At 37.8% G+C, this 10,809-nt stretch overlaps 1 protein-coding gene across 2 annotated transcripts; it reads right to left on the bottom strand.

Moving 5' to 3' along the window:
* Nucleotides 1-649: 649 nt before the first annotated feature.
* LOC105060298 (uncharacterized) lies at nt 650-8,934 on the bottom strand. Of its 2 annotated transcripts, XM_010943951.4 has the most exons (7): nt 8,280-8,934; nt 3,446-3,482; nt 3,125-3,361; nt 2,994-3,041; nt 1,260-1,350; nt 905-1,157; nt 650-754 (listed from the first exon to the last, which is right to left on the bottom strand). In XM_010943951.4, exons 1-7 carry the CDS (start codon nt 8,582-8,584, stop codon nt 682-684), a joined length of 1,044 nt encoding a protein of 347 aa, XP_010942253.1. In that variant the 5' UTR covers nt 8,585-8,934; the 3' UTR covers nt 650-681. The 2 variants fall into 2 exon arrangements, with proteins under 2 accessions (XP_010942253.1, XP_010942252.1); XM_010943950.3 differs by having other exon boundaries at nt 905-1,350; nt 8,280-8,931.
* Nucleotides 8,935-10,809: the final 1,875 nt, after the last annotated feature.

The following is a 10,809-nucleotide window of genomic DNA, read 5'->3' as shown; positions in this document are numbered from 1 at the left end:
CTGACATATTGTCAGATATTTGATATTGTTTATTACTTAGCAAAAGAAACGCAAGCTTTTGTAAGTAACAAGAATTTTAGATGACAAAAGGATATTTGTGAAGAAAGTAAATAAGGAGGATATTTGTAAAGAAAGTAAACAAGGTTGTGATTACTAGGCCCCTAATTTTTGCTGTAACGTATAATATCATTTCTATAAATGAACATATTAGTTTATCCTAGGCTCCTCATACATAAGTTGACCCTATCCAAGCTATACTGGTTAGCAACCCTCCCTTATGTTTTTGGAGGTTGACTAACTACGAAATTTTTCTCCCTCTACATATAAATTGGAGTTCATTTCTTGTTTCTTCAGTACCCTGGATCAGGTGAGTAAGATTTACACAAAAATCTCAACCGCCAAAATGGCAATATATATACATTTAGTAGAAGATGTCCATATTAACTTGAGCCTCCTTCCTTCCTTCTTAAGATGAGTGGAACAAGCAACTGAAAAGCCATTAACTCAAACGCCCGCCCCCGCCACATACCCAACCCACCCCCCCCCACCAACACTTTTTTTCCCTCAAATGAGTACAAAAGGATATGTTTTCCTTCACCAAAATAAATCACTCACCCAATGAAACGGTCAATGCTACAACACGAACATTAAAAAATACTAAAAGACTGACCTTCGTATTCCTCAGCCCCCCGAAGCTGTGACTTTGAAACAGTCGATATTGCATAACCCGACCGACCTCATCATCCCTCCAAAGCTGCCACCACATGATTACAACAGTCAAGAAAAAAAGAAAACATAAGGCAGCATAAAACCATGTAGTTTAGATATGTGATTATACATAATACACAACAACAAAATGGATGAGGAAAAACAAATTTAGCCAGTCTTTTAAGTTTTATCAGACCGATCAAAGCTCTTCCTTGGCTTCTCAGGCTGGTCCATATTGTTCCTTGCCTTGTCAGCATGATCAGCGCCCTTCTTTGACTTCTCTTTCCTATCAGTACTGGCTCTAGACTTATCTCTCCTGTCTGTGCTGTGCCTTGGCTTCTCCCTATTGTCAGTGCTCTGCCTGGACTTCTCCCTCTGATCAGTGCTGTTCCTTGGAATATCCAAACCATCAGAGCTTGTCTGAGGAGGATCTGCAACACCTGAGCAGCCTGCGGATTTGTTTCTATTAGAAGATGATTTCTCCATGGCCGTTATGAACTTCCTAAGATGTCTTATGTACTCCGGGTAGAGCTCCAAATTGCAGTGGCTACCTCCATTGATCCATAGAGGCTCGTATTTTTCTTTGCAAAGCTCCGAGAGCCTCTTTCCATGCGACCAATCTACAACCTCATCAGCCATCCCCTAGAACATCAAGATTGATCAATATTCAATAGAGTATGATTATATGAGAATGGTAAAGGATTTTATCTAATCCTGTTAGTTATGCTAAGCAGCAGTTTGATACTTCACAAGAGTCCTATGTATAGAAAGGCGGTCCATAATTCTAGAGGAAGTGAGAGAAAGCAAGTTTTCACTGCAAAAAGTAATAGTACATTTTTAAAGCACTTCTTCCTAAGGTCATACATCGTTAGTGACAGAAACAAGAAACTTGAACACACTTTGTCATGAACTGAGAGAGATTCCTTTGCTCTCTGCTATAAATGCTGAAGTTCCATGGTTTTCCTTTCACATATGATTTTCTATTCAACCATCCTACATTTTAGCAATCACAAGCCAATTTTTCTGTTATATCAGCACTAGATGCATAGATGGATTACCCAGGAATCATTTCTGTTTTCTGTCCATTACGTCGTATCACTAGGTCATACAATAAACATTTCTAACATGATTCATTATTTGGACTATGTCTAATAGACTGGTATTTTTTTTCCTAAAATTGAATAAAATGACATGGCTAAAAGAAAAGGCAATCAACAATGCATTGGACGCATACAAGAACATCAGACAGAATGGAATACCATCCCCAATGCTGAAAGTTCAGACCTCTGGTGTGGGCCATAAAAGAGGCTCAAAAATTCATGGCAAAGAAGAGAATGGTGAGATAAACGCACATTAAAATGTGTGAGATACAGGTACATTAGGACACAGGTTATAGGTGTGGTACTCAAATTTATGTTAAGGTTTAAGAAAAAGTGGAGATCAACTTGATGGTCCATTTGGCCATGAATTATGAACAACCATTCAATAAGTCTCATCTGGTGACATCGATGAAGTGTTCAAAACCAGACACCCTCTCAAATCAACTATGCTGCACTGATGTAGAAAGAAGATTGTTTATAATGGTATTTGGAGACATAGGAAAGAGTGTTAGGTCAAAAATTTCAATGCAAGATTTCAAGTATTGGTGACCATGGACACTCTAGTTACCATGGTGCCAGCATGGTAACTAGAGTGACCATGGACACTCTAGTTACCTTATTTTGAAAAAAAAAAATTCCTTTTAGATGACAATTATTTATTTAAAAAAAAAGGTAAACAGGCATCATGCCAACTAATGCTGGTACCCATACTATACCAGCTGGCATGGACTGGCACAGCTGACACCTGAAACCACACTATAGCATTAAACAAAGAGAATACCAATCATTACGCGGAACTTGATAAGCTAAAACGAGTCATATTTTTGAAAGAGAGAGAGACATGGTTGAAACTAGTGTTCAACTTCCTAGAAAATTTTTGTTAAGTTTTTGTATAAAACAATTAAATTAACAACTATTACAATCAACAGCCTTAGCCATCTCAATGCGAGTTTCCCACTTCTCATTGTACAGAGATCAGCAATTCCACTGATTTGAGATAAAATAATGAAATCAAGTACTTAAAACATGAAGAACATTTATTGGACTTTACTTTTCAGAAAGAAAAATCAGCACAGCCAAAAACAAATATACAAGCTGCACAGACCAGCGATGACAAATAGCTGAAGAACTTCAGCAGACACTTTATGAAAGAAGACCAAAGATGGAATTTGAACTGATACTTACATGAATGACCAACACAGGGCATTTGACCAAAGGAATTTTATCAATGTTCTGCAGAGCAAAGGCAGATATCCATTAGGTATTAGCATACAGGAAGAATATATTCATATGAATAACAGAAATAAAAAAGGAACCTTATATATGTCAAACCAGTATGAATGCTTCACAGGGTACATGACCCTCAGGCCAGACAAAATGGGACTATGTAGAACAACCGCTCGAAAATTTGCCAAGTGAGTAGCTAATTCCAAGGTTGGGCCACTGCCAACTGATTGGCCATATAGAATGATGTCTTCTGCATGTGTTCCATAAGCTTCTTCAAGGCATCTATAAGCAGCCTCTATATCTGCATAGGTATTTTGCTCACTCGGCTACCAGCAGAGAATGGCAAAGACGAGGTTCTCAGTTGTCTTAATAATATCAATGCCAACCAAGGTAACAAAATCAATTCCTACCTTTCCAGATGACTGCCCATATCCAGAATAATCATACCTGCAGAAAAAGATGTATGAATGAAATGAAGCAATAACAAATAGAGATATATAAAGTGATTCCGCAGCAAGACAATAGCCAAAGAAGCTCTGATTCAAAAAGTGTTCATTTTAAGCTTCAGAATCTGACATATAACATAAAACATGAAAGTCAACAATAATAAATCAACTGAGTTTGTACAGTAAAAGAAATAGGTGTCTTGAACTATAATTTATATCTCTCAACTTTCCTTTTCATATCAATGCAAATTTTGAACATTTTGCATTCTTAGTCAAGCACACTCTAAGTTTTAGCTGTCCGCATCTACTTGATTGAGAACAAATAAGGGGAATACATTTTGAAAGGAGGAACAAATATCATTAAACGTTCATAATAATTCTTATGCATTATTTTGTGCATAGAAACAAAATATATAGGGTCATCCATCATAGTTTACAAACTAAGTCATCCTATTGTGGACAGAAAGTATAAAATGAATGTGCATTTTATACATCTGCCAATGCTTAGTTGACCAATCTAACAAGATTTAAGTGCTGATGCTGGTGAGTGTTCCACCAGTCACAAACTGGCACAGCATGATTAGTGCTATGCCATAACATGCTGAAATGAAAAAATTAGAAAGAGCTTTATAGCCTTGTTTTAAAAAATATTACAAAAAGAATTAATCGGTTATCAGTGTGTGGCTGGCTGCTGGTACTGGCCTGGCATGTGATGCACCAGCCACCATCGACAGTTTATGGACCAGCACTAGAAGCCCTGACCTAAATATAGCCCACCTGCATTTTCTTCCTCCCTTAGCCTTTCAAGTTTGCTGATTGTTTTGCTTCTTATCATTACTGAAACATTTGATGAAAGGAGAAATTCAAGTTGGTCAGACTTAATAAATCCTCTATTCTAGATTGTCGTATTAGTTCCTATGTGTTGCCACTAACAAAATACATCATGATTTTTTTCATTTGAGTTTTATCCAATTGGAACTATTCATGCTTTTACATTTTTCCTTATCAGGCCATGTGTCCAAATTGCTTTGCTAGTATGGAGTTTATATTTCCCTTTATATCGTACCTTGTATGGTCATCTGACCATGTGCAGAATTGTACGTTTCACAAAAGTAGTAGTCAGTCATGAGTCATCTTTCCTGTTTATTTTAATATGCATTGCAGATATTCAAATGTGGCATTTGGAATCCATTAGAAATTCAAGATTCAAGACGTCTGGCATTGTCTGTGGAGCTGTTTGCACATAACTGTTGCTGTACATTTTGTGAATGCCCAGCCCGCTTTCAAATGAATCCTATTTACTTGGTTGCCAAGGGCTCCAATGCTTTTACAAAATGTATTCATTTCTATCATGGTTTTTGAGAATCTAGTGAACAACATAGTGAGACTGCAATAAAATACTGCAAAAGCTGCAATAATCTGAGAGATGCACTGTTGGCCTTTACATTTGCATGACATTCTTATGACGGAACTTATATTCCCATTCTACTTTTTTCCCTTGATAATTGAGGCATGAAATTAGCAGGGCGACTTTCGAACGATCAACAAATTCCATTCAATGCAGTTGCTAGATTAAAAACCAGGAATTGAAACAAAATTATTGAAAATTACAAAAAAGTATTTTGCATGACCCTCTCGTATCAGTAGTGGTGTCAGAGCAAAATCTTCCAAAGGAGGTAAACACAAAGAACATAGACATATTCTACAAGAATATAGTTTGCCTAATTCAACACATCCAAATTCATGATGATAATGTCAAAAGCTGCAGATCTGGCTTCTAATCTGGTCAGGTCAAATCCAAAAATAAATTGAAATTTATATGTATGTATGTGTGTGTATGTGTGTATATATAGCATGACCCTAACTTTTATCAATAGTGGCATAAGAGCAAATCTTCCAAAAGATGATGATCATCATCATGTTAAGAGGTAAGCTTTTTCAAGGTCAACCAGATTTGGCCTTAAATCCAATAAGGTCAAATTCAAAAATAGAGGCTCTGAAGTAAAAACCCAATGTATTGGTAAGATCTACAACCTTTAAACTATTTAAAAACAACAAAGATGTTTTTAGAGATTCTGAGTCATCCTATGCTTGAAGGTGCAAACAGAGCTAGTGAACTAGAATGTAACATAGGCTACATGAATTAAGAATCAAAACCATTGTCCTTGACACAGGCAACTCAAATTACACACCAATGAATTTCAGCTAGTTTGGAAGTTTCTAACCTAAAGGCAAACAAAAATAGTTTTCATCTCAGAAGCATGGTACTTCAAACCACATGCCATGTCATGTCCATATCAGATATATATCAGATGTCAATATTTATTGGATGCTTCTCGATCCACGTTCAATGCTTATCTAAAGTATCCTATTTTTCAAAATTAGAAAACATTCTAGATACTTCTCAAAAACACTCAAAATACTTCTCCAACACCTCCAAAAATAAGTGGGAGGGCATGTCCTTTCTCTTTTCCTTTTTTTTTTTTGGTTGTTTTGATGTTAACCTTTTAATGATGAATAGTTAATTTTGTGGTCTATGATGTTAATATTTAAATATGAAGTATGGATTGAGGTTAGGATTTGAAACATGACTAGATATTAAGCTTGTAAAAGTTGATACTATCATGAAAAGTATAAACTGCATTACTTCGATAGCCTACTATGTTTTTTTCCTTTTTTTAAAAAAAACATACATATATTTGCACATATACTTGTCTATCCATGAGTGAATGCTTGAACATAAAAATGCACACACATATATATTCACTGATTTATCCTAGCTGTATCATGACCTACTTTTCAAGATTTGTCATATCAACATATCCATATCACATGGTATCCATATCCGATATCTATGCCCATGCTTTATAGTTTTTTCATATTATTCAAACCAGCCATTAGCAACAACTTGATATACAAACTAGGGGCCTCTACAAATAATTTATTTTTTGTTTTGCAGGTCGTTTAGAAGTACTAGATCATATTCAACAGCTCAGATTTATGTTATGGAACTCCCACCTTCAAATTTTAGCCAACCAGATTTGGCCTCAAATCTGATCAACTTTATTGGAGCATACCTAAGGATGATGGGGGCGGTAATGATGATGATCATAAAACTTAACAATCAATAACTTCCAACACAACATTATACAAACTCTAGGGATAAAAATATTTTTTAAGAAGGGCAGAATGCAGAGCCATCTTTTTATGCTCGTTTCCATTTATCATCATTATGCAAAGTTGATTAGAGAAATGAAACTTACCCCAAAAATAGCACTTCTGATATCATTTTGACACTACCTAAACTGAAGGTGAGACCACACAAAACTACTTCCCCTCTTATTTTACATATTCTATAGTTCCATTCTCCCCAACTCTTACCGCCCCTCTTATTTTCTCCTTTTCCTCCCGCCTTGCATAACATTGAATTTGCCCTAGACTCATATCATAAAAAGCAACTAAGCATATCTGATAAACCAATTACCTAATTCATCATGTGGTTCAAGATCAAGTTAACAATTTGCAACCCAAGCTTTTTGAACACACTATTATCATTCAATTAGGATGGATGACATGATTTGGATTGCCAATTAAATGCATTTTAGAAACCACTGCACATTATACCATAATCACATAACAATATATGCTTACAAATATTAGAACCAGATATGGAAAAATAAGTGGGAGGACCATTTCTACAAGAGTTATTAGAAGAGTGAAAATTACAAACTCATTTGATACAATAAGTTTTAGGGAAAACACTGAATAAAGATTCTTTGTTAATTCATTTTATATGGAATGAAATTTCATAACAAGTCTCCAGGTGTCAAAGAAAGTTTCTGCTCTATGGGAAACATGATGAGGCTATACTGGTAACAATAAAAAAATAATGTTCGAGTCCTTTAGCAGAACTTTCCCACGAGAACTTGGGTGAGGAGCAAGCAGAAATAGGAGGATTTGAGGAGGTGCATTTCTCTTTCACCCTCTTAAATGCAAGAAGTCTGCCAGCTCATTGGCGCTCATACCTAAATGCTTAGGAAAGTGTCCTTTGTCAGTAGCAGCATTCCTTGTCTACAAGAATCCTTCTTCAGACAAAAGCTCTATACATTTTTAGTATGACTTATTATTCATTACATGTTAAACGTGCTGATATTTTATTAAGAGCACTGTCTTTTGTTTATACAAATTCATGAATAATTATTCAACCGATAAGGAAACAAGTTTATTGCAGTGAAGAAATTTAAAACAGAGAGAGAGAGAGAGAGAGAGAGAGATTGAGCAAAACATACCATGTTTTAGCTGTAATCTTGAAACCCCCAAAAAAAAAATCTAGGTAAAGACCGACAGTCTAACCTCTCTATAAAAACCCATCTCAGTAATAAATTTACCAACCATGAGAGCAAAATATTGGAAAAAATAAGCAGTCAAAAAAAAAAATCAGAAGTTACAAGTAATCATATCAAACTAAAGTATGCCCACTCCGTCAAAAACATATAGTCATCAGAAATTCCCAGAGCAATGCACGGAAACAGTCAATACAGAATCTCAGAACCCATGATTTTTATTAGTTCTTGAAAATGGAGTACAAAAATTAAACTTGAAGTAAGCAAATGCAGCCGCTCATCTATTTTTCCCCAGTAGTGAACACAAAAGGGATTTCAGCGAAAGATCTTCCCCATGGTCATCTTCCTTTAATTAAAGTCTAGACCTTTTCTCCACAGACCAGCGAACAGAACCGATAATGCAATAAACTTCAATTTCTAATAAAAAAAAATTGTCAATTAAAAGAAGACCTCACCCCATCAGGTTGACACGGAGGTGGAAACTGAGCTCAGTAAAGAGCTCGTACATCTGTCCAAGGTCAGCAGCGTTGCCATGGGAGTAGAGCACGGTGAGTCTCGCCGCGGGGTTGGTGACATACATCGCGACAATCGCCGTTCCCCGCTTCGTCCGCAGCCGCCGGACCTCGACGTTCTCCCGCCGCGGCACCTCCGTCATCTCCAGCCGCCCCGCCGCCTCGTCGACCACCACCACCCCGTACGACGGCGGTCTCGGCGGGAAGAACGCGAACTTCGCCGCCACCGCCGACGTCACCCCTCCCATCTCCACCCAAAAATATCCCCCAAAACCCTAAATTTCTGCTCCTCCCTTCGACCTCGAGCTGATATCAGATCGTGTGGCGGAAACGGCGAGAGCGGCGGCGGCGGAGACTCCGATTTGACATAGGAGGATCAAAGGTAGGGTTTTGGATCGGGGACGAAAAGGATTAGGGCGGTGCGAGGGTTTTGTTTTCCGTTTGGGATCGGAGGGAGTTCGAGTGGAGGAGACGAGGAGGAAGAGAGGGAGAGGGAGAAATATGGGCATTTATTCCTGATTTTAAAAATTAATAAATTAAAGATTTTTGGGGGGAGGGTAGAAAGGGTGAGGTCGGGGATTTTTTTAATTAAAAGAGGGTTGGGGAAAATAAGGAAGGAGGGAAGCGTAAACGGGGAGGCTCTCGGTGCTGGAGAGAAGCATGTGATTTGGATCTGTAGCTCACGTGCTAGTCGAAATCTGGACGTGCTACAGAGTTATATTTATTGTCACTGAAATCCAATCCGATCTACGAGATAACCAATAAAATTAATAAGATAATCAAAAAAAAAATGCAACTCAACTCTTAATCATCCACCAACTAAAATATAATTTTAACCTTTATTTTTATTAATTTAATATAAAATATTTATTATAGATTAAGTTTACACAAAAATTTCTTCCGACGTCGACATAGAGTAGATTGCATGACTGAAGAGATCCATCTATTTAGATTGTCAAGATCGACATGATATCATTATTTCTCTTTGTGCTATAATAGAAAAGTTAGAAAATATCGATGATATTGGATTCAGCTTATCAGAAAATATCCGATAAAGATCTTCTAATACTTGAATCAAATACGAATCTCATAAAATAGAAAAGGTTTAGGATAGCAAAATGACAGCATGGTGGAGAATTCAACAACAAAAAAAAAAAAATCCCTAGCTTTGTTTTAAATAAGTGAGAGTTGACCTTCATCATCAAGCAAATCAGATATATATATATTAATCTATTATGGTAACAGTCTACACATCTCGTAAGAAAATCATGACTATGTGTTTTGTTTGCATGAATAGTTCACATAGAGCTGTCAAAATGGACCGACCCAACCCATGAAGATTTAAAATTTGAAGGATCGGGCCGGGCTAGGCCCGGCCAAAAAATGGGACGGTATATAACTAGCCTAGCCCAGCCCTTTAAGGGCCAGTCCATTAAAATATTAAAAAAAAAACTGATACGGCTCGGGAGAGAGAGCTTGGAGCGAAGCCTGGAGAGAAACCAAGAGAGCCTGAGGCGAGGCAGAGATCAAGCATCGTCGATGTCGTGGCCAAACCGAAAAGCCTGAAGCGAAAGGGAGGAGGGGGCATACGGCGTACCTCGTGATTGGACTCCGAGACAGCGTTGCCGGCGATAAGGAGGAGGAAGGAGAAGAGCCAGGAGGGGAGGACTAGGCAAAGAAATACATTGGAGGGCATCACCACGCCTGGATCTGACTTGAAGGTGGCGGCACCAGCGACGAAGAGGAGGAGGATTTGGCTTCTGAGAGCCCGGAGGTTGAATGGGGCATTTGTCGACGGAAGGGAGGAGGAAGCATATCTTGATTTGTGATCGGACTCGGAGGCGACGGCGCCGGCAATGAGAAGGAGGATGGGGGATCTGAGAGCCCAGAGGCCGGCGGTTGGATGGGGCGTGAGATAGAGATCGACTGATCCAAAGCCAAAGAGAGAGGAACCGATGATCGTCCTGCGGGTCTGCGGCAGCGGCGAATAATAAAAACTGAAAAAAAAAAATTAAAGATTTTTTTTAATTTTTTTTTATCCAACCGGGCTAATCCGATCCAACCCATCTTAGTCCTTGGGCTGATGTGGGGTGAGCCAAAAAATCTAGTTGTTATTTGGACTATTAATATGATAGCCCAATTTATCCCATTTATAGAAATAGGCCGGATCGATCCTGTGTGTCAAGTCCATGTTGATAGCCCTAAGATCACATATCATGCACGTTAAGAAACTGTTCATACCCGTCAAGTGAACTACATCAATTGGAGAAGAATTTGAAATTTAAAGGATCCTTTGCGTGCCTTTTAGGTCGGTCACATAGCTAGCTATTAACGGTTGGCCTATGGTTATACAGTGAGTTCTCATTGATTGGCATGTCATGTCAATTATAGTGGGTTCCAATGCATATCCATATTAACTAAACTCAAAGCAAACATATTGCAAAAACAAAGAGAATTATTAGATAACAATATA

Source organism: Elaeis guineensis, chromosome 1, assembly GCF_000442705.2.
Source record: "Elaeis guineensis isolate ETL-2024a chromosome 1, EG11, whole genome shotgun sequence".
Lineage (NCBI taxonomy): Eukaryota > Viridiplantae > Streptophyta > Magnoliopsida > Arecales > Arecaceae > Elaeis > Elaeis guineensis.
Note: the sequence above shows the minus strand (reverse complement) of the source record. Positions and strands in the feature narration are given on the sequence as shown.

Bases quoted from the DNA above. Each gene is read 5' to 3' on its own strand.
- LOC105060298 (XM_010943950.3), bottom strand. From the start codon at position 8,584: ATGGGAGGGGTGACGTCGGCGGTGGCGGCGAAGTTCGCGTTCTTCCCG. The intron at 3,483-8,279 runs GTGAGGTCTTCT...CTTTTTCTGCAG, and splicing joins CTCCGTGTCAACCTGATGGG to GTATGATTATTCTGGATATG. The intron at 1,351-2,993 runs GTAAGTATCAGT...TTGATGTTCTAG, and splicing joins GCCCTGTGTTGGTCATTCAT to GGGATGGCTGATGAGGTTGT.